The 22,513-nt window shown below is 48.7% G+C and overlaps 7 protein-coding genes and 1 non-coding gene across 8 annotated transcripts; 5 read left to right on the top strand and 3 right to left on the bottom strand.

Annotated features, from left to right (window-relative positions):
- F5B22DRAFT_404847 (major facilitator superfamily domain-containing protein) lies at nucleotides 1–2,912 on the top strand. The gene is made up of 7 exons (XM_047971510.1): nucleotides 1–577; nucleotides 638–947; nucleotides 1,104–1,131; nucleotides 1,193–1,264; nucleotides 1,321–2,008; nucleotides 2,057–2,404; nucleotides 2,554–2,912. The coding sequence occupies exons 1-7, from the start codon at nucleotides 489–491 to the stop codon at nucleotides 2,645–2,647; spliced, it is 1,629 nt and encodes a 542-aa protein (XP_047827382.1). The 5' UTR covers nucleotides 1–488; the 3' UTR covers nucleotides 2,648–2,912.
- F5B22DRAFT_404935 (ribosome biogenesis protein SLX9-domain-containing protein) lies at nucleotides 2,855–3,969 on the top strand. The gene is made up of 2 exons (XM_047971512.1): nucleotides 2,855–3,179; nucleotides 3,244–3,969. The coding sequence occupies exons 1-2, from the start codon at nucleotides 3,177–3,179 to the stop codon at nucleotides 3,877–3,879; spliced, it is 639 nt and encodes a 212-aa protein (XP_047827381.1). The 5' UTR covers nucleotides 2,855–3,176; the 3' UTR covers nucleotides 3,880–3,969.
- Nucleotides 3,970–4,493: 524 nt separating this feature from the next.
- Nucleotides 4,494–4,565, top strand: F5B22DRAFT_t159. The gene has a single exon. It is a non-coding gene; the product is annotated as a tRNA-Gly (tRNA).
- A 1,041-nt stretch (nucleotides 4,566–5,606) lies between these two features.
- Nucleotides 5,607–7,098, top strand: F5B22DRAFT_404877 (cysteine proteinase). Its single transcript, XM_047971511.1, has 5 exons — nucleotides 5,607–5,796; nucleotides 5,856–5,895; nucleotides 5,950–5,964; nucleotides 6,024–6,073; nucleotides 6,134–7,098. Exons 1-5 carry the CDS (start codon nucleotides 5,755–5,757, stop codon nucleotides 6,737–6,739), a joined length of 753 nt encoding a protein of 250 aa, XP_047827380.1. The 5' UTR covers nucleotides 5,607–5,754; the 3' UTR covers nucleotides 6,740–7,098.
- On the bottom strand, nucleotides 7,095–8,616 carry F5B22DRAFT_405210 (uncharacterized protein). The gene is made up of 2 exons (XM_047971515.1): nucleotides 7,987–8,616; nucleotides 7,095–7,886 (listed from the first exon to the last, which is right to left on the bottom strand). The coding sequence occupies exons 1-2, from the start codon at nucleotides 8,376–8,378 to the stop codon at nucleotides 7,457–7,459; spliced, it is 822 nt and encodes a 273-aa protein (XP_047827379.1). The 5' UTR covers nucleotides 8,379–8,616; the 3' UTR covers nucleotides 7,095–7,456.
- A 2,126-nt stretch (nucleotides 8,617–10,742) lies between these two features.
- F5B22DRAFT_404806 (carbamoyl-phosphate synthase) lies at nucleotides 10,743–14,964 on the top strand. Its single transcript, XM_047971509.1, has 4 exons — nucleotides 10,743–11,211; nucleotides 11,306–12,987; nucleotides 13,178–14,554; nucleotides 14,609–14,964. The coding sequence occupies exons 1-4, from the start codon at nucleotides 10,866–10,868 to the stop codon at nucleotides 14,714–14,716; spliced, it is 3,513 nt and encodes a 1,170-aa protein (XP_047827378.1). The 5' UTR covers nucleotides 10,743–10,865; the 3' UTR covers nucleotides 14,717–14,964.
- An 825-nt stretch (nucleotides 14,965–15,789) lies between these two features.
- On the bottom strand, nucleotides 15,790–18,119 carry F5B22DRAFT_638777 (nuclear protein localization protein 4; the record flags this gene model as incomplete). The annotated part of the gene is made up of 4 exons (XM_047977631.1): nucleotides 15,790–16,158; nucleotides 16,232–17,705; nucleotides 17,835–17,959; nucleotides 18,036–18,119. The coding sequence occupies 4 exons, from the start codon at nucleotides 18,117–18,119 to the stop codon at nucleotides 15,790–15,792; spliced, it is 2,052 nt and encodes a 683-aa protein (XP_047827377.1).
- Nucleotides 18,120–19,359: 1,240 nt separating this feature from the next.
- F5B22DRAFT_404603 (uncharacterized protein) lies at nucleotides 19,360–22,044 on the bottom strand. Its single transcript, XM_047971507.1, has 6 exons — nucleotides 21,552–22,044; nucleotides 20,881–21,366; nucleotides 20,492–20,825; nucleotides 20,208–20,438; nucleotides 19,662–20,156; nucleotides 19,360–19,596 (listed from the first exon to the last, which is right to left on the bottom strand). The coding sequence occupies exons 2-6, from the start codon at nucleotides 21,297–21,299 to the stop codon at nucleotides 19,540–19,542; spliced, it is 1,536 nt and encodes a 511-aa protein (XP_047827376.1). The 5' UTR covers nucleotides 21,300–21,366; nucleotides 21,552–22,044; the 3' UTR covers nucleotides 19,360–19,539.
- Between the last annotated feature and the right edge of the window lie 469 nt (nucleotides 22,045–22,513).

Below are 22,513 nucleotides of genomic sequence, written 5' to 3'. Positions count from 1 at the left end.
TTTAATCACCACCCTAATTACATACGCTTTTGATGGTCCTCTAATTCAGCTCGGTTTGAATTATCAGACACTAATAACAGTTGATGTGTACACTACCACCTAAGATACGTTATTAAGCACCTAAAGACCATTGGCGATGGAGGTACCTAGGTAGCTGCTGTATCGCGATAGGGTGAAGCCACAGTGGATCATTCCAGGAACGAACCCCTGATTCTAGGGATTACAGGTACTTGCTTCAAGTTATCATCCAATTTCATCATCATAGGAACTCCCACTCGGCCTTCATCGAAACATTCCACAAGCTCATCTTGTGATGGAACTTGGATGGATTGGGGTCGCATTCTCCTCCAAAGGAAGAATAATAGCTTGATTCTAGTAGACCATCTCGCCGCCTTCCGCAACATCCAAGCTCATCGCCCAAGTCGATCGATATACCGGTAGAGTATCAAACGACGATACGCCGTTGCACACCTCCAGTCTCCAGAATCATGTCTCGATGGCTTGGGCAACCCTTAGTCAAGGGGAGCTCAGAGGCCTCTCGAATGGCATTCTTAACATTGAGTACCATCGGCATCACGTACGTACGCATCACTACTCCCGCTTACGAGAAATCGCACCAAGCTAATTGCTTCCCCAGGTTTGTATGGGGCGTTGAACAGACGTACTGCACCCCGTATCTTCTTTCTCTCGGGTTAACGAAGAGCAAAACTTCCCTCGTGTGGATCGCCGGCCCATTGTCGGGACTTGTCGTGCAGCCTATCGTTGGTACCATCGCAGACAGATCGACTTCGAGATGGGGACGACGGCGGCCCTTTATTCTGACGGGAGCCATTATATCAGCGTTGTTTCTACTGCTTTTGGGTTTTACAGAGGACATTATGGGGTTTTTCGTTGAAGACAAGAAGTCAGTACAGCACATGACCGTTTCCGCGGCTGTGCTAGCTATAGTGAGTAGTTCTTTTTACCCTCTTCTCTTACAACCCCTATCTATGTCTAGAGGTCCATAGTGTCTAGCCAGAGTAGGCTCGTACTAGCATAGTTTGACTGCTCCACAAGTCTTTGTGTTTGTTTCGACCGACAATTGCTGACACTTGCTGACGCAGTACGCGGTCGATTTCTCTATTAATGCAGGTCCGTTCTATGTATTCGTGAATTAACCAAAATATAAGAGCTTGGTCTAACGTCAAAGCAGTGATGAGCGCTGCAAGGAGTTTAGTCGTTGACACTCTCCCTATCGAAAAGCAACAGACTGGATCCGCTTGGGGTATGCTATCCAGCGAGGGCCCCTCGATTAGTTGTCGTTGCTAATACTGTGAACAGGAAGCAGGATGTCAGCAATAGGACATGGGATGGCATTTGCAACTGGGGCGATTGACCTTCCGTCGTTACTTGGAAAATCACTCGGTGAGACACAATTCAAACAACTGACAGTTCTTGCTGCGCTTGGCCTAGTCGGTACATGTGGTGTGACATGTTGGGCTGTGACAGAAAGAGTACTGCTCTCTCCACCAAAATCAAATAAGCAGGATGGGCTCTATCAGGTCGCTAGTCATATCTGGTCGACGATTGTGCATCTGCCTCCACGCATTAGAGCAATTTGTATGGCGCAATTCTGGGCATGGATAGGATGGTTTCCATTCCTATTTTATAGTACCACGTGGATTGGCGAGACGTATTTTCGCTATGATGCCCCCCATGACGCGAAACAGTCTAAAGATGCATTGGGAGAGGTTGGCCGGGCCGGTAGCCAGGCATTCATTATCTATTCCGTCATCACATTTTTTGGCTCTTGGTTTCTCCCTATCGTCATTAGGTCACCTGACGACCACAGTTACACTCAACGACCGCCGCAGAGTCTCAGAGGCATCGTTGAAAAGCTCAATAAATACAAGCCTGATCTCTTGACAGCCTGGATCTGTGCCCACGCGACATTTGCAGCCGCAATGCTGTTTGCGCCCTTCGCGAGAAGCTTCAAGTTTGCCGCCACTCTTGTTTGTATATGTGGACTGTACGTTTCGACTTGGCCCTTTTTCTGAACTAGCTAACCCGTCCACAGCCCTTGGAATATTGCATCGTGGGCGCCACATGCTTTTTTGGGCATGGAAGTGAACAGACTGAGTAGCGGAGAGGGCGCAGCTTCTCGGCGTTTATCTAATGCTTCAATGGAAATGGCAGATATGAACGGCAATGTGTCCCACGTGTCTCTTTTACACGACGATTCGCATACAACAAAATCAAGCTCCGCGGGAGAACCGTCTGGTGTCTATTTCGGTATCCTCAACATCTATACTACGATCCCACAGTTCATAGGGACGATCATATCAACAATTGTGTTTGGTATACTGGAGCCTGGCAAGAGTCCCGAACTTGCCCATGGCGCACACCCCGATGAGCATCACAATACGTATGTAAACCACCGCTGTTATTTTCTTCCTGCTCTAGTTACTCCCGGAGGCCATAGTTGTGCACTAGGGGCACAAGTGTGTCCCGAGAGTGTACAGAACTCCCTAAACTTCTACCTGAAAGAGTAATTACTGACTCCGGCGGTTGTAGTGATGGGCCAAATGGAGTGGCCGTTTGTCTCTTTATTGGCGCATTAAGTGCCATTGCTGCCATATTTGCAACAAGAAAATTAAAGTTTATGTAATCCCGATTTCATTTTGTAATGGCGTTCGGCATGCTTGTTGGACCAGATTAGGTGTTCTAATCATGTGGGAACAACCAACTGTGGAATGAGTAGTAGACACTTGGTGTGTAGGTACTATATAATAGAGGCTTGATAGATTAGAGGTTCGCGTGCATGAGTTCGGCGCTACAAAGGGAACCCATCTTACGGTCAAGATAATTGCTCATCTAACCAAAGTGATGGCTACCTTAGTTGCTTGTCTCTAACAACCTACTGTAGGTATATGTAAAATTGACCATGTTGTTCCTTACCTACATTACGTACCTAGGCTCTTCTACTTAAGGTATCCATGGATGTACATATAAGTACATACTTAGCACTGAGTAGTACATGCGTGACTTCCCCACCTTGCAAGGTTGTGCCTTATGCCAACCAAGGCGAGTTTACTTAGTAAGGGCTCTACAACAACCAAAAGCGGCTTTCACAAAATCTACTTTGCACTGCTTGCCAATTATATTGCTGCCTTTTGGCCACCTTACAGACTCTCAAGATGGTAAGCGGCATTTCACTCTAGTCGCTTTTGTCTCCGCAGCGGAACTGCAACTCACAATGCCTAGGCCCCCGTAGCTCCTTCAAAACGGCGCTCTCTACGAGCAAAGCTCGCAGCGAAAACGGGTGCAGAGCCCCATGCGCCACGCAAAGCGCCACGACCTGACGCTGTCGCGCCATCGTTCGACGGATTCACGAGCTCGAAGAAAGACAAGCGCATCATAAAGCGCTCGGCGCTTATCTCGCGAATCGAGAAGACACACCGTAAGCCACTGAAGCGTCGACGCCCAGGCAAGAAGCTTGTTGCGAACCTCGAGTCCTTGGCCGACGCCCTGCCCGACTTGCTGGCTGATGGCGAGACATCGGAGGGGCTCCGGCAGCTCCGAGAGGGCAAGATCAGACACAAGAGTCTGAAGATGAGAAAGGGAGCACTGAAGAAGAAGGAGAAGATTGTCAAGGGCGAGATGGATCGTTTCACCTATAGTCTTGCGAGACTGAATACCATGGGTGCTGCCAATGTGGACTCGAATATGCAGATTGAAGGGCAGGCTGTAGCTGAGGTTAAGCAAGCGCCGTCTCAATCGCAGGCACCTCCCTCGGGCTCCACTACGTCGACAGCAGGAAGGTGGGCTGCTTTGAGAGGCTTTATTTCCTCGACTATGGAGCAGAATCCCGCCTTCGTTGGGAAGCAAGATGGGCAATGAGACTACATGAATTTGCCAGCGATAATATTATCTATCAAGAAGGAGAAAACCGTCCCCCAAGGCGCATATTGTAGGGGCAAAAGGTTTGGGTTTTCTTCCTATCATCGCTGCTACTTAGTACTAATCTCGTGGTTGTAGAGCGGGCGCATCTTGCATTGGGGCGAGTGAGGCCATGAGCAGAACGAAGAGATACTTAAGCCGCATGACTATGTGTGAGCGCATTTGCTCAGCTTGTGGCCCTCTACTTCGCCCTCATCGCACACTTGAACGTCGTATATATGGATTGCCTTGGCCCTCCGGTGGGAGTGTATCATCACAGTTTCTGGTACATTAGGTAGAAGACCAGGTATTTATGTTCCCTGCTCGAGGGAACTAGGTGCTTTAGCCGATTTACAGAAAGTGCCTGGCTCATAGCTATTACCATGATAAAGCGCGTAGTGGTTCGCTGTGAGAAGATGAACACATGATGGAATAAAATAAAGAAGCAAACAGAAGTGGCCTGGCGAAATCCGTGGAGGTTAAGGGGCTATTAGAGGAATCGATTTGTAGTAATACCCACATGACGCACTTTTGGGATATGTGGTATTGTTTTATACCTGAAATTTCAGCTGTTCGCTGTAATAGTGTAGTGGTTATCATTCTAGCCTTCCAAGCTTGAGACCGGCGTTCGATTCGCCGTTACAGCAATTGTGTACAAATCAACTTTTTGCAACCACCATCTGTGATTCTTATCTCAATAGGCTTTTCTCCATCTCCTCATTATGTGATTGATCTATTATGATGCAGACTACAGTATGACAATACGAATGGCAATATGATCTAACTTGAATCTTAATACTAAAGTTAATGGTAAATCTTGGCTCAGTGCAATCCAATTCAATTACTGCTTTTATACTTATGCCATGCTTACTTACTTACATACAATGGCTGGAGGACGCGGGTCTGCATGATTCTGATACCTCGAAGTATCGTATTTTCCGCTGTTGTACTCCGTAGATGTTGGTTTCACGGGAGAAAGCATATATCATATGCTTCACATGGTACTGGGTATTTTAGGTGGCACTTTGTGCATATCACCAGAGACTTCTCTTTGTCTCACCATCCAGCCACTATTATATATGGTGAATGGGACGATAGCACGTGCTGTAGGATACCGGTACATGCGGTATTTCCTCGTGTCCACCCCCACAATATAGTCTATCTCTCTCTCTTTTTCCCGTCTTTTATTCCCCTCTTACTCTCTCTATCATAGGGGCATTCCCCGCTAAGCCTGCGTAAGCACTGCTGTCTCTCAAATACCTACCTATACCTATCTAGGTACAGTTAGCTCTCTAAGTGCCTGCCTACAGCCCCGGATATTTGGAGCCAAGACCTAAGATCTTGATTGCATCACAATCCGCCACGCTCTCTACCATCGTCACTCCCTCGGCCGTCATCCCATAGCCTCAGTCCCCAACCCAAACGCCAACAAGCCCAACTCTCTTTGCAATTCATCCATTCCTTGCTTCGCTCTTTTTTATTTTTATCTTTTTCTTGTTCGCGATATTTTCTTACTTGGACTCGGGCTGTCTTGTTCATTAACGTCTCCCGGGCAGATCCTACGAATCACTGTACATTGCGACAGCGTTAATGACAAATTCCACTTCCTCCCACTCGCCCTCCCGCTTTTAAAAAGTCTACGGTGATTATCGAAGACGCTCATTGCGTGGTCCGCACCCACCTCTAAACTCTCGCCCTCCATCGCTTTCGTATAATCCGCATTTGGATCAACGTTATCGACGCATTATTTAGCTGTTGCATATTGATCACCATTGTCAACATTCTTGTCTACATCCACGCGCGCCTACGCATACACAGTACATCCAAGCTCTCTTAATGCCGTTCCGCGAAAGAATCGCGCGGCGGCTGAATGACAGCGTGAGTCCTCGCAAGCAATGTCCCGCCATACTCTCAGCCCAATCTTACCGGACTTATAGTTATCGCCTTCACCTTCGCCGTCCCAGCCATACCTGTCATGTAGGTCGCATAAGAACCGCATCTGATCATGTAGCCAAGCTAACTCTTGCTAAGATTATGATATACTTCGTATGTCACATTTACCTTCTACGACCCTCCTATACATACGACTAATGCATACACTCCAGTGACATATGAAGATGTGAAAGCCCTAAGAGGCGACTGGCTCACAGACAATGTACGTGTTCCTATTTTGGGCTTACTGGTATAACTCAAGTCAGCTTATGTTTAACTTCAGAATATTGCGTTTTGGGAAGAGTTTCTGGAGCGCGAAGTGCTTTCAAAATACCCACAAGCCCATATCGTACTTCTTCGACCCTCAATGACCTTTCTGTTGATGAAAAATAAGGATACCGAAAGCGTGCGGGCTGCTCTGCCGAACTTCAGCGGTATCACACACATATTTTTACCTATTAATGACAATCGAAATGTGAACCAGGCGGAAGGGGGGACCCATTGGTCCCTTCTACTAGTGAGCATAATTGACGGCGTGGCTTTCCATTATGACTCTTGCGATGGCTCCAACAACAACGAGGCATGGGAAGCCACTTGCAGGCTGTCTCGGGTTCTTGGCAGGCCTATACGTTTTCATCGTTTACTTGAGTGTCCTCAGCAAGAAAATGGAAGCGACTGCGGTGTCTACGTCTGTATCATCATGCGCCATCTATTAGTTAAGCGCCTTCTTGCTGTTAACGCCGGAGAAAAAATCTCAATGAGCATGGCGCACAAGGCAATAGACAGCGGCGGTGCAAGGAAAGAAATGTTGAAGATCATTGAGAACTTGCGCAAAGAAGGAGAGAGGCGGCGGCATACACCAGGTCATACCCCTCCCCGAATTGACTAATAGCGGCCCTCTCTCGTTACGTTAACTTAGGAACTCCAATGTGCATCATCTAATACTGCATTCAAATGCCGCCCTCCGCATCGTCCGGCTTTCACTTAGAGAGCAACTCTGCCTCTATATTTGTGTTAATTAATCAGCATACTCTACTGCATCTTTGTTAACAGTACTTGCAATGACAACCAGCTGCGTTGTATTACTCCCAAATATCACCGGGTAGGAATACAGAACCGTTATTCACATTAAACAGACGCTGCGGTCCAGAGAGTCTAGAGAAAGGGTGTCTTCAAATGGAACAGCTTGCGCCCTCTACTGGACAATGAAGGCTCTTTCGGTTCTTGCATGGACGACTAAGAGTCTGGAGACAAATAGAAGCCGCGGAACTGATTACTTTATGACTTTGGATCCAGTCATGATATTTGTTTGCAAAAGCACCAGCCTCTGAATTACGCAAATACTAAAATATAATGTCCTGATTAATTTCTCAACATGCCATTTGCAGTCCGGGTAATCGTCATAGTGCTTGTACTTTGTCACAGCTATAACGCTTTCCTGGGGGTTTTGAAAGATATTTCATGATTGCTGCCTGTGCCAATACACTCACAAAGCGAAAGTCTAGGTATGTGACGTTATGAGGCAATGAATTGATAGATACATTGTGTGATGATGTACTATCACACCCCATTGCGACTACGTCGTCCCTATGGTGAGTTGGTCCACTCACATAAGCAAGCGCCAAGCACCGAGAAGCACGGCAGCAAAACCCGTGCACACGCCCATGAGCCATTGTAATGTCTGAAACTTGACCTGCTCGAGCTTCTCGCGGAGGGCGGCGACCTCCTGCTCAATCTTAGTCTCGGTCTCCTTGATTTGGAGCTCCTGCTGCGAAGCTTCCTCGCGGATACGGCCCTTCTCCAGGTTCAGGTCCAGACGTACCGAAGCCTGGGTGCGTCCTATCTCGTCGCGCAACCGCGAGTTCAGCTTCGTGATGTCGTTAGTCAGGCGCTCGTGTGCCGCCCGCGTTGTGTTGGACTCGGTGTTGTCGGCGGACAACAGCTCTGAGCGCAGCTTTGCGAAGTCAACCTTTTGCGTGTATGTGGCTTTTGCGGCGTCCTCACGCAGAACCATTGTGCGCGTTAAGTTCCGGATACTGAATAAATAAAACCATTAATGTGCGAGACAAAACGGGAGGAGTTTAATTCATTGTATAAATACTGCGACTGCTATTGCCGTCGTCGTCGAAGGCTTACCTTTCTTCTATCACATCGTTCAATACCTTCATCATCGCTACCGACTGGTCCTCCGTGAAACCCTCGCTCTGCAGTCGCTGGACGAACTTGAGTGTGTCAAAGTGGTGGTCTCTTCCCCGGGACGATGTGGCGCTGAACGAGCGTCGCAGCAACAGGTGTTGCTGTATAATTGACAGTTTCCCATTATGGCCTTTTGAAATCGTGCGCAGCGGTGATGGGCGCTTTGTGTGAAATGTCGCTCTCCCGGGACGCTGAGGTGTAGACTGTGGTGCTGGAGCGAATCTTGCGCCGCACAATGCGCTTGGTGTCGATTGGATGGGCACGGTCCAGCTCAGTCGAGGGAGGAGAAACCTGGGTAGTGAATACACGGCTGTTCCAGCAATGCTGGCCATCTTTGCTAGAGGTAGAGTAGTCAATAGATTTCGTTGGGATTGTTGACTGCGGCCATCGGCTTATGAAGCTGGGGCGATCTCCAACAAGGAACAGGAGCAACAAGAGCTAGGTAGACCTTCCTAGGTTAAGACGACTTCCTAGGAAGTCGATACCTAGGGGTGATTGAGTAAAGTGGCTTAGCACAAAGGAAAGGTGGCTGGTGTGGCATCTTCGTGGGGGAAAACCCCATATAACCAATCACCTCGAAAAATTTCCTTGCTTGTTTCTTTTCTCCTTTCTCATCCAAAATTAACAACGCAAAAAACCAACATTCTCGAGAGATGCATTATTTGATGCGAGGTTACCTACTGGTGTCCCAAGACCATTGATTGACTCTTGAACAGAATGGAGAACAAATCCCATCGAACAATCTTGGGTGCGGTGCTTCCCTGTCTTCTTTTGAGGGCGATGGGGAGGATCGCAATGATTGAGCGTACATGCTACTAATGAGGCACAATGTCAAATTGAATAAACAAGAGAGTTGGCCGCGGCGGGTGGTTTGGTCCCGTCTGCTTATGGCCTTTCTCTCTCTCTCTCCCTCTCTCTCTGTATTTCTTTATAAGCGCAGGCGCCGAATAGAATTGGTGCGTTCGTGCCTGACCTTTAATATTCTTTTACTCAAGGTCAAATGTGACAAAAGTAGTACGCTGCTGAGCGCAATAGTAGGTGGTTAGAACCAGAATTGCGCTACCAAGGCGTATTGTTTCAAAAGCAAGCATAGCTACTCTGTGCGTGGCAGGCTTGCATGTGTGAATATGCCTCGCCCCTCACCTGCTGGTCTCACGTTTGAAGCAAACGCCGGCTGAGCTGAGTCATTAGGTCGGATGAGTCACCGTTCATCCTGATCCTGAAGTTTGTTGGGAATTGTCGAGATGTGAGGTGCGCCGTTGCCCTGTCCTCTGTCCTCTGATCGGCGGCGCGGCTACAACTGCTAAGAACGCTAGACTGGGAGCCTTAGCCAATCAGAGTAAGAAAGTTCGAAGCTTTGATAGGTGCCTAGGTACTTAAGTAGGTACTTATAATTGGCTGTACTTAAGATCTCATGTGCATGCAATCTGTGATCGAAGCGCCAGTTGAGGCATTCAGTTCCAAGTTCAGTGCACCTGTAGTCTCTGCGCGTGTCATCAATTTAGTCGCCAATTTACATACATACCCCAGTGTTGTCAAGCCATGGCTGGAACGTCTGAAGCAGCATTCGAGCCGACTATTTGTTAGTGGTACTTTGTAGGTAGGCGACTGTAGGTACTTATTATTACTGCAGCAATAGCTGGCTAAAAACAGTAAGTGAGCAATACCTGTATCTACCAAGCTCTCGGGTCAGTCTCCCCGCACTCGTCATCAGCTATTCGAAACACGTACCTGCCTACCTATGTACATAGATAGTGGCCGTCACGCGTTCAAGGAGATAGTAGATTTACAGATATCATCAATCTCCAAATTTGACAAGAGGTCGTGACCATTGATGATCTCCTACATACACTACCTAGGTACTTACAGTAGGTAGTAGTCGACAGACTTGTACTGGACTGTAATTGTCTTTCTTATCTATAGGTAGTACCTAGTATTAGTTAGGTACTTACTAGTAGTGCCGCAGCTACCTCTTAGCGGGACTAGCTAGACGGTGCGATACTAGGTACCTCTGTATGCTATACTAGAACAGCTTTAGCTATGTGTCTATCAGCAGTCCGATGCGGCGAAAGGTTGCTCAGTTTGATCAGTTTATTTACATGTATCCATGTTTGTTTTGTAAGGGCAATTATATGGTTGTTGGTTTCATTCAAAGACGCAAGTAAGCCTTTCAGTTCCACGAGACACAGGGCCCTCTGATATATAGCAGAATATTTTCAGTATTCGTTGAAGAGAATTGCTTGATTAATAGCTACATAGTAGGTAGATCAGCAGGATTAGTCTGTCAAAATAAATCCGCTATACATCGAATCTGGCGCAAGAAGAACGAACCCTACGGTATCTTTTTTTTTAATCCCTCCCTTTTCCTTTTCTTTCCAGTCCCGATTGAAAGCCCCGAAATAGGCGAGATGCGGTTGGCTACAGCACACCCCTCCAGCCCCACAGGCTCCGGTGATCGCAGCTTGCACAGTCTCTGTAGTGCGAATTGGGAATTTTTTGTCTCTTATCTGGTTTATCAAGGCGGTCCTGTGACTGGGACACTGGGTAGCATGAGGTTGTGCGACGGGCCATGAGAGTCAGAGCAACCCTCAGGCTTGGATTTAATAAAGTATACTACCCCAGGACCGGCTCCCAACATTCTTGCCGCGCTGTCACTTCCCTCCGCCATCGTCTCTGCCGCCTCCGCCGCCTCCATCTCCCAAGGCGCTCAATCGATTCTCCATCTGGGAGCTGGGGCGCTCAATTGCCGTCTGGCAAACCCATCGCCGTGAAACGCTTCCCATCACCCCCCTCCTACAGACCCCTCCAAGACCGCTGCCATGGCCTTCTCTACCAAGATGGCCGGCAGGGCCCCTGCTCTGCTCCGTCATGGTCGACGACTGCCTGCTACATTGTCTCGAAGGACACTCACTGCCGTGTCTCTGCACACCCCTACGCCGCTGCTGTCCACCACGCAGACGAGTAGCTCAATACAGAAGCGGAACTTTTGTCTTACTCGCGCTCGGTGCAATGCTTCCGTCGCCGACGTCCAGCAGGCTCCAAACCCGAAGGCTTACCTGGAGAGCGGTGTTATCAGACCGAAAGACATCGTCAATGTGAAGAAGGTCTTGGTCATTGGCAGCGGCGGCTTGGCTATAGGGCAGGCTGGCGAGTTTGACTATTCGGGTACGTCGCGCTCGTCATCATCGGTGTTCTAGTTCAATAGAACGACCCCCAGATCTAAATCTGTAGCGTGATTATATTGATCATATAATTATAGGCTCCCAAGCTCTGAAGGCCCTAAAAGAGGCTGGTGTCGCCTCAGTCCTTATCAACCCCAACATTGCCACCATTCAGACCAACCACACACTCGCCGACGAGATTTATTACCTTCCAGTGACCCCGGAATATGTATCATACGTTATTGAGAGGGAAAAGCCAGATGGTATCTTCCTTTCCTTTGGTGGGCAGACCGCGCTCAACCTGGGTGTGCAGATGCAGCGCATGGGTCTGTTTGAAAAATACGGTGTCAAGGTCCTTGGCACAAGTGTGCATACTCTAGAGTTAAGCGAAGACCGTGATCTCTTCGCCAAAGCCTTGAACGAGATCAACATCCCTATTGCTAAGTCAATCGCTGTCGGGACAGTAGAAGACGCTCTCGATGCTGCTAATAAGGTGGGCTATCCCATAATCGTCCGTGCTGCTTATGCCCTCGGTGGTCTGGGCTCCGGTTTTGCCAATAACGAGGAAGAGCTACGAAACATGGCTGCTCGGTCTTTGACGTTATCACCACAAATTCTAGTCGAGAAGTCCCTGAAAGGCTGGAAGGAGGTGGAGTACGAAGTCGTCCGTGATGCCAATAACAACTGTATCACTGTCTGCAACATGGAGAATTTCGACCCCTTAGGTACCCATACCGGCGACTCGATCGTCGTTGCACCCAGTCAGACTTTGAGCGACGAGGAGTATCACATGCTCCGTTCGGCCGCCATCAAGATCGTGCGCCATCTTGGGGTTGTAGGCGAGTGTAACGTTCAGTACGCCCTCCAGCCAGATGGCCTGGATTATCGAGTGATTGAAGTGAATGCCCGTCTATCCCGGTCATCGGCTCTAGCTTCAAAGGCTACCGGCTATCCCCTTGCCTACACGGCTGCAAAAATTGGTCTTGGGCACAGCTTACCTGAGCTCCCGAACGCGGTCACCAAAACAACAACTGCCAACTTCGAACCTTCGCTCGATTATATCGTAACAAAGATTCCTCGTTGGGATCTGTCGAAATTTCAGCATGTCAAGCGTGATATCGGTAGTGCTATGAAGTCAGTCGGAGAAGTCATGGCTATTGGCCGTACTTTTGAAGAGTCTTTCCAGAAGGCCATTCGCCAGGTTGACCCCAAATTTGTTGGCTTCCAAGGCGACAAGTTCGACGACCTTGACTATGAGCTTTCCCATCCTACTGACCGAAGGTGGCTGGCAGTTGGCCAAGCCATGCTACATAAGGGCTACACAGTCGATAGAATCCATGAACTTAGCAAGATTGACAAGTGGTTTTTGCACAAGCTCCAAAATCTGGTTGATTGCACCAAGGAAATGGAAGCCGTTGGCAGTCTTGAGGGACTTAAGAAGGAACTTGTTCTCAAAGCCAAAAAAATGGGTTTCTCGGACAAACAAATTGCTAATGCAGTTAAGAGTGATGAGGACTCGGTTCGCGCGCTTCGATTAAGCATGGGCATCCGGCCCTGGGTAAAGAAGATCGACACTCTCGCAGCTGAGTTTCCTGCTCATACCAACTACCTTTACACAACCTACAATGGTAGTTCACATGATGTGACTTTCGAGGATAAGGGTACTGTTATACTCGGCAGCGGCGTGTATCGAATCGGTAGCTCTGTCGAGTTTGATTGGTGCGCTGTCAGCGCTACACAAGCCTTGAGGAAGATGGGCCAGAAGACAGTCATGATCAATGTAAGTTGGACTGTTTTCTTCTTTTCTCTCAACTAAGTGCACTTTGCACGGAGGTAGACACTGGGTACTGTCCTTCTCCTGACAGAACATCGAAAAAGTGGTTCTTTCTTTCCCTCAATTTATCATGACGGGTTGGCTGGGACAGCCAGTCTCATTATTTGCATGATGGTTTTACTGACTTCCGTTAAAGTATAACCCCGAGACCTACAGTACCGATTTCGACACGGCCGACAAACTTTACTTTGAAGAGTTGAGCTATGAACGAGTTATGGATATATATGAGCTCGAGAGCGCTTCAGGCGTTGTGGTTTCCGTTGGTGGCCAGCTACCACAGAACATTGCCCTTCGTCTACAAGAAACTGGGAAAGCAAATGTTCTAGGGACAAACCCCCAGGATATTGATAAGGCCGAAGACCGACAAAAATTCTCGGAAATTCTAGACAGCATTGGAGTGGATCAGCCTGCCTGGAAAGAACTCACTTCTGTGGCCGAAGCTGAGAGATTTGCCCAAGATGTTGGCTATCCCGTTCTCGTCCGCCCTAGTTACGTACTTTCAGGCGCTGCTATGACGGTTATCCGCAGCCAAGAGGACCTCAAAGACAAACTTGAGGCCGCCAGCAACGTCTCTCCTGACCATCCGGTGGTTATCACCAAATTTATCGAGGGTGCGCAAGAGATTGATGTTGATGGTGTTGCGTCCGAAGGCAAACTTATTGTCCACGCCGTCAGCGAACATGTTGAGCAAGCCGGTGTCCACTCAGGTGACGCTACCTTGATTCTGCCCCCTGTTAACCTCGACGACAACACTATGGGTCGTCTAAAGGAGATTGCTGAGAAGGTTGCTAAGGCCTGGAAGATCACTGGCCCCTTCAATATGCAAATAATCAAGGCCGAAAATCCGGAAGGAGGCGAACCGATGTTAAAGGTCATTGAATGCAACCTGCGCGCTTCTCGTTCGTTCCCTTTCGTTAGTAAAGTCCTTGGTACAAACTTCATTGATGTTGCTACAAAGGCTCTCGTTGGTAAGAATGTGCCTGAGCCTAAGGATCTGATGGCCGTCAAGCGAGATTACCTAGCCACCAAGGTTCCTCAGTTCTCTTGGACTCGTCTCGCCGGCGCCGATCCATTTCTCGGGGTAGAAATGGCTAGCACGGGAGAGATGGCTTGCTTCGGCACCAACCTTGTCGAAGCGTACTGGACATCACTTCAATCTACTATGAACTTCCGTATGCCCGAGCCTGGTGAGGGTATACTTTTTGGTGGTGATGTCTCGAAGAAATGGCTTACCACCGTCGCTGATTATCTCTCACCTCTTGGTTACAAATTTTACGCTGCTAGTGATGACGTTAAGCAGCATCTAGAGTCGACAACCAAAGACAAGGTCCAAGTGGACATAATAGAGTTCCCCAAGGAAGATAAGCGTGCACTTCGTGAAGTCTTCCAGAAGTATGACATCCGCGGAGTCTTTAACCTAGCTCTCGCTCGTGGCAAGACTACGATGGATGTTGATTACGTTATGCGCCGAAACGCTGTTGACTTTGGTGTGCCGTTGTTTATGGAGCCTCAGGTATGTTTCCATTCAGTCCTTCTCTCGCAGAATAACCACTAATCCCTCTCACAGACCGCTATGCTTTTTGCTCAGTGCATGAATGAGAAGTTGCCCCGAAAGGAGGGCATCCCATCGGAAGTTCGCTCATGGTCTGATTTTATTGGCGGGAAGCCATTGTAAAATACGCATCACATACCCATATCCACCCATACTATCAACCTGGCCTGCTGATGGTCTTTCTCTTATCCATCATCGAATGAACAGTCGCGGCTAATACGATCCTAAATCTTGAAATCCGATCACGCGCGGTTACAGGCTACCGATAGAGTTCTCTAACGAATTTCAGTTCTAACTCAGTAAGGAGTGTTGTGTTTCACTGATCCTTGGTTAAAGGGGCAACAGGAGAAAACGGCGAGGAAAAGTTACAAAATGTTCCAAAAAAGGGAGTACGTTAGTCTCCCAATCTTTTCTATACCATATAACTAGTTTCGGCTCACGGCAAAGAGAAAAGCAACCTCTCATGCGCATGATTTGATATCTCTGGGCATATGTCTACTAGTGGTTTTAGTGTACATGGAATGAAACGAAACGAAACGAGGATTATATTACATTAATAATGGAAGTTGACCTTTCTCTGACACATGGCATTCTCTTCTCGTCTCCTATGCTGGCAAGTTCTTCTGATTTTCGAGGATTTGAGAAGCTACTTAGTTACCAGGCAACACTTGGGTATTAATGATACGAGAAGAGTTTATGCAATACTATAAGTTTCTTGTCTACCTGCGTTCGTCCTTAAATCCACTACAGCCGGTAAGTATCTATGGAGGAAAATGTATGTCCCCAAGCTATGCCACCGTAATGCTCCAAATACCACAAAATATTGAATGCACAATGCTAGCCAGGTGTACCATTAGACACAGATGGCAGAGCAGGAGAAGGATTCATGCTCATTCCTATAATGTATGGCGCAAATAGCTACGAACATGGCTTTAACCTCTATAGATAGCGGTTTGAGCCGCCACTCCGTTTCTTTGACGAGGAAAAATCCTAGTAAGCGTCTTCTGAGGTTGCCACCCAAGTGGTAATGCGCATCGCGGAACTCCCATATTCGTAAGGCAATAGGGAATCCTATGGTCGGAGTTTGGTTCTTCTGTATGACGAATTATGTCCAACATACCATTCTTAGTAGTTGTGACTAGCGGAGAATTTCCCCGTCCTCTGAGGTCCACTCCTTAACACCTGACTGTTGGATATCAAAGGTTTTCAAACCGGGTACGGTCGTATATAGGTCGATTCCCATTTCGTTCACTCAGCCTAACGGCAGCAAAACGCTTAGCAAGCGGTTCCCCAGACCTTTGTGAGACGGCGGTGGAGGTGGAAGTAATACAAGATGACGGTGTTGTAGAGGTAGCTGAAGAACTTGACGTGGCCCCGCCGTTCGCTTGAGCGCCGGGCGCGTTGTCTTCGTTGCCACTTGATGAACGAAAGCGTTTCTTAGAAATTTTCTCACCAGTCGCTTGCAAAATAGTTTCTAGCGTTTGCCAGCCAGGCATTGAGAAGAGCTGATAGATCCCAGTAAGGTCATGGGTTGTCACGGATCTACAAAGGTGGGCTTCCTCTTCCTGACATGCGAAAGCAGTCAGCCACAAGCTTGATAATTCATTGGTACACTGCTGAACTGCACCATTGGCTTACCTTGGATAGGACACTCATCCCATGGATGTAGTTAAGCAGATGAAAATCTGATATGGAACTTAGCTGGTTGTCTCCGCCCGCTCGCAGGGTCTTGGCAACATCACTGGGCTGCTGACTTTCACCCATGATCTCGCGGTTCTCGATGGGGAAATTGGGTGTACTAAATAAGGGTTTAGGTTCGGCAGGAAATCCATGCGTTAATGTCACAACCAAATATTCTACTGGGAAGGCCGGCTTGGCATTTTCCTGAACATTTGCTCCATACTCGTTGATCTTGCGGTAGAAAACCTCCGGGATATAGCGGGTACGGCTTGATGATCCATCGTCTTCCTCCTCTTCCCGAACGAGCATGACACCTGGGTCAGCGGAAGGCTCAATTAGATCTGCACGGACCATTTCCATCGCTTCATTCGACACTTGATAGGATGAAATGGCAATCTGCCCTGTCTCATCGCCTGAAATTATGCATGTGACGAAGTTGGAGCCAAATCTGCCCGTGTCACTCCATTTAGTCGGCTTGAGGTGTTGACTCTGGAGTCGAGCGGCAAAGCATATTTCAAGGGAGGAGAGGTAATAGGAGTCGGCGTGTCTCTTGCAAATTACGCTGCCGTCGCCAACTCCTGCATCTAGTAAATCAGTAAAGATGACACCAACCTGCTCAAGACCGCAGAGCTCGGCAACCTTGTTAACCTCTGACTCATTTCCCCAGGTATTTAACGAGACACCATCGACTTCGTCTACCTGGGGTACTTCATAAATGGCCTCTACGACCGCCTTAATGCCGAGAGGCACCTCGGTGTACTCGGCATACCGCCCGAAAAGATAACCCACTCGCTGAGCACCAGTCTTCCGCCAAGCATCAATAAAAGTGTTGACAAGCTCAAATGAAGCAAATTCCACGTGATCGACATTCCGGAAAGGTTGGGGCTGCAGGGTAATGGCGCTGGGCTGGCATTTGGTACAGATGCCTTCAGGCCATTGAGGGTGACCCGAAGGACAATCCCGCTTGACCCTGAAGTAGGGTTCCTTCAAAGGAGGTATGAATGAGCTACCCAGCTCTGGCTTGTTCGTGGCCGAGTTTATTTTGCGCAAATACGAGTGAAAGGATAGATATTTGATCTTTTTTTCTGCAAGATATTGGGCGTTGAAAGGATCAAGCGGCATACAGTAGTCACACATGCCTTTAGGACCGTGCTTGCACATACGGTCTCGGCCGCGGGGGATCTTCCCGTCTTTCCTGTCGAGCCGGTCGTCAAGAGCTGATTGCCTCACAACTTCCCAGGGGTTTTTAATGGTTTTGCTAGGCGACGTTACAGGTGGCGGATCGATGGGTATATTCTCTGAGGGTAGAATAGGTTTCCCATTCAGTCGGTTAGTTGAGGCAAGAGCCTGAGAGGATGTGGATGCTCCATTGGTATGACCGTTGACATCTTTACCCAGATGCTCATAGTTGATGAAGATAAGGTCACCGTGGCTGTAGACTATAGTGTTAGCAGTTGGGAGTCTCAAGGGAGAAATAGTCATGCGATCGAAGTGGTGGTTGGGGGGAGCTCCTGTAGGCAGAGACATCAAAGGAGGAGCCGTGAGGGGCACCTAGGCTTACTTCAACCCGATCTGATCCAGCTTGACTTTGGCTATGTCTTTAAGCCTCCTCGAGTCCTTCGCTTGTGGGTTAGGGGACATGGTGATGGTATTCGCATCGACCGTCGACGGCAACTGTGCCACCAGCTATGGAGATGTTGGTTGGTTAGAGAATTTACGACGCCCAGCTATATGGCGGCAGCCATGGAAAATCTGAGCGTACCTGACGACCTAAATCTCCGATGCTATCATTTTGGTCTATATTGATACGGATCATGCCATCTGGCCCTCGAAGTCGGAGTAGCATGGCGATGTGCGCGTTTCGGTGCGCGCTCTAGTACGAAATCCAGGGTTGATTCCAGGGTCAAGGTGGTGGCGGTTCGAGGTCGCGGCGAAGCAAGAAGAGCGAGGCAAAGTGAGGCGAAGGTCGGAGAGAAGAGTAACAGGTGGCTCAGCCTGCCTATTATGTTCGAGTTGTAGTGAGAAATGTGTCCAGTCGAACAGGAGAGAAAGGCGAAGGACGACGTACTAGGACAACAAAGTAGAGAGAACTCGAGTGTAGATGTTCGAGCGACTACTACCACGTTCGAAGGCGTAGGCAGCTGAGGTGAGGTTAAGTCCTGCATGGAAGTACTACTGTATACCTAGGCTTTTCGAGTATCAGGCACTGATTTGCTGATGACGCACCGTGGGGTCTCTACCAGCCTTGAAGCTAATTAAGTACTTAGGTACCTACTTGTAGATAGATACCTAGGTACATAGATTATCGATAAATGCATATTACGAAGGGCAGCCTTGCTCTGTTACCTACATATGTACCTACCTACCTACATGGTACTCGGGGTCCTTGGCAGACCCAGAGACTTCACTTCTACAACTTCAATCCAATCCAATACAATCCAGTCAATCCAGTCAATCCATCACAATACCTCTACCATATATATATGTAGCGTATACCTATTATGTACCAAGTGTGGCGCGCACATACATGTACATTCCGTAAACCTCCTGCAAGTGCCATTGCGCTCAGTCTCCTCTTGTAGGCGTGGCGATAATTAGCCTGGAAACATACATATACCATCATGAAGCAGTCACCGAGCGGATTGGAAATCGCGGTTTGATCTATAGTGATTAATGTGCACAAGCTGGAGCCACCCGCTGCCTACTATTGCGGGTTGTCCTATCAATCCCAATCAATCATCGTGCCAGAGGTCAAAATGTTACGCAACACATCAAAACGAATCGACTTTTATATTTACGAGACCTAGCCTGATAACCCCCCAACTCCTCGGCAGTTCAAAGAAAACGCCTTCGCAAGGGCTCTCGATTATTGATGTAGAGAAGAAACAAGAAAGGGGCCATGCGTGAATGGGCCACCATCCGACTTCACCAAAGCCGTAGCTCCACCTCACTCGCCCGGGTCCTTTACACGTATCGCGATGCTCACGCTGCTTGCGCTCTGCTAGTCATCGGCTCCTCAAGTCACTGTTCCCCCTCCAAGACCTCCTAGCCTGTGACGAACCGCTTAGTTTACATGAAATTAAACACACGCTAAGCTATACTGTATATCTTAGCAATATATGCCTCCTCCCCTTTAGCACCGTGTTGGCGGAACTGCGTCCCGTGTGCTATGTTCCAGCCATACCGACCACCATACGGCATGCTCCAAAACGCCTCATGTTCTACCTTCTTCTAGCGCATTCATATCGGCCAACTACCCTGTGTGTTTAAGCACTCTTATCGGCCGTGATGGCTGCCGTTTCAGCTTCTGTTTCCGTGGTCTTCTATCAGTCTTGTTAGTTTGACCCACCATCTGGTGCTATCGAGCCGTCGCTAGGTGAACACGAACCTCTGTATCGGCAGCTTCTTCTTTGGTTTCGCTAGAAGTTTTATCCCCAGGCTCTGTGCTCTTAGCCTTTGATGATGTCTTCTCAAGATTGGTCTTGCTTTCTCCACTACTCTCCTTAACACCGTTGGCCGCGTCTTTAGAGGCTTTGCCAGCTGCACCAGTAGTTCCGTTAACACCGTTTGCGTTCGCCGAAGATGACCCTGCTGTAGGGGCTGGTCCACCATCGCTCGCCAAGAGTATATTCCACTTGTCTAAGAGTGTCTGAGACCGAGGCTTGAATCGGAATTCTTCCTCCTTCGGAATTGACTCGAGCTTCAGGATCGCTTTGAGCACCTTGTTGATCTTGGTCGCTCGAATGATGCTAACATCAAGATCGGGGAATGTCTCAAGTTTGGCTAAGAAGTCAGATACCTGCTTCATCTCATCCGGCACAGGCGATCCTTCACGAGGTAGAAGCCCTCTCTGAAGACGATGTCGCAGAAACAATATTTCTTTCTATAGCTAAGTCAGTAACTGACAGCAACATGGCCAATGAGCTAGGCTTACCTCCTTCCGAGCACGTCTTTCTTCAGGCGTCAACTCGGGCTCTTTGGGCGCCGCTGGCTCCTTCTCTTTCTTGTTATCTGCCTCCTTGCTGCCCTTAGACTTGGATTTTGCCTTAGCTGACTTGGCAGAGTCTTTGGTTGCGGGCGACTGGATGCCATTGGCAGTTTTAGGAGTTGAAGTACCGGTAAGTTTTATCTTCGGTTTCTTCACCGAATCGGACCGTTGGGGAGTCTGAGCAGCCTATCATGTCAGCGGTTGAAATACAAGACTACATGGATACCTACATTGCTCTCGTCTTCAGCTTTGCGTTTCTTCGACTTAGGCTTCTTCTCAGTAGACTCCTCAGCCTCGTTTTCGACATCGTCCATATCAACGTCGCCATCATCGTCGACCGCCTTGCTGGACTTCTTTGGGGTCTTGACTTTGGATTTCTTGGCCTCAGCTTTTGCGAGGCGCTGTTCCTCAAACTCACGGAGCACATTCTTGTAGTAGTCCAAGTCATGGCTCTCCGCGGCAAGCAGATGAGCAGCTTGCAAATCCTTGCGCATCTTGGTCGTTATTACATCAGCCACCGTGGTGGCATCGAGCTCGCTTAGATCCGTATTGGGAGTCCAAGAACTATGTAGAGTAGTTAGCACGTTTGCAAAATACAAAAACTACAGGGTATCCATACAACTCATTGGTGTGAAGGTACATAACTGGAAACGTGCGGTCTGCCACGCGTTTACCACCATCGGCGAAATCTTCTCGATATGTTCCATCTGGGCGAGAAGCTGTAACGGGTCTTGAGTTCAACATATTGTGCGGAAGCATGTCTTCCTCGCAAATGACAACAGGCCATGGGGGGAAGCCTTTTAGCTTGGCAAAGTAGTGGTCGCCGGGCTTTGCATCGAGATGTAGAACCTTAGCCTTCGAGGCTTTCCTATTGAGCTTCTTCCCCTTATCCGTCACACTAGTGGACTTGCGGCGTGGTTGCGACTTGGTAGTAGCTGGAGCAGAATCATTGATATCATTATCGCCAGCATCGGCAGCTGGTTCAGCGCCTTCCGTGGTTGGTTTGTCGTCTTCCTTTTGAATATGAACATCGGCCATGTTCTCGGGGGCGGAGGCCGCGACAGAGGGTTCGGGCTTGGAGGCTGGGACACCACAGTTAGCTTTTCTGATGAATTGAGCATAAATACCATAAGGGAAATTGGCACGAAATTTTCCGATCAAGAGACATTGATGGGTGTGCCGAAAGGTAGTCTCCGCGCCAATACGATTAAAGTTGACGCGTAAAACTAAAACTCAATGGGAACGTATATGCAAGTGTGAGAGGTATGGAATTGTATCATGGCATCTTACCTTCTTCTGACGTGGTCTTTTGATTCTCGGTGTTATCCGAAGCGTCAACCCCAGATTCATCAGTCTCAGGATTTTTCGTGACAGCAACGGGCGCGACGGAGTCGGGAGCCGAACTATCGGCAGCAGGAGCAGTACCGGCACCAGCACTCGATGGAGTTACTGTGGGTTGTACCACAGCAGGCTGCGCGGATGTGTCGTCAGACATAATGACTAGGTGCACTATGCTGACAATGTCGCAGGGGCGGTAAGAGCGGCCACGGGGATTGACAACAGGGCCGCGTAGTTGGATGATCAGTTTGCGACTTGATTTGCGATGGCAGGTATGGGTGTGGAATATGGGTGCAAGTGCGCGTGTTTGCGTCTAGGTCAGGTCAGGTGAGGTCAAGCCGCTATTGTTTCTGCTATTGCCTTTCAACGGTGCTGTTATGGATGCTGATATGGATGTTGGCATACAGGGATGGGAAGGGAGGTGCTGACGTCGATGGTTTGGGCCGCGGTGTTGACTGGCGTTGACTTTGTTGACTTCGTGTGGTGGTGGCGATGGGAAAGAGAGGGATTGTTAGGTAGGTGGGAGTAGATAGGTAAGGATAGCAGGCAGGTAGACCAGGTTAGGAAAAGACAGTGCGGAGGATTAATGGCCAGAGCAAGTAACCCAGTCAAGGCCGGATGCGAGAAAACGCGTCAGGTCAGATCAACTTTTCTAGTGGAGCCGGCGAATGGCGCCAAATAACAAGCAGAGCTTGGCAAAGGAGAAAAAAATAAGAGAGAGTCAAGAGCTCGATGACGCCGCAATTGAGCCACGCGCTACAGGCAGTAGCTGGCAGCCGGCTGCACCCCGAAGAATGTGCTGTTCTCTAAGTGACGGGCAGATGGCGGCTCGGTAGGAGGAGAGAACGAACCAAAATATTACACGAGAAAGGGTCGGCCGTATCGAGAGACAATAGATAACAGACAACAACAGC

This window comes from Xylaria bambusicola, assembly GCF_022495145.1.
Source record: "Xylaria bambusicola strain CBS 139988 unplaced genomic scaffold F5B22scaffold_49, whole genome shotgun sequence".
NCBI lineage: Eukaryota > Fungi > Ascomycota > Sordariomycetes > Xylariales > Xylariaceae > Xylaria > Xylaria bambusicola.
Note: the sequence above shows the minus strand (reverse complement) of the source record. Positions and strands in the feature narration are given on the sequence as shown.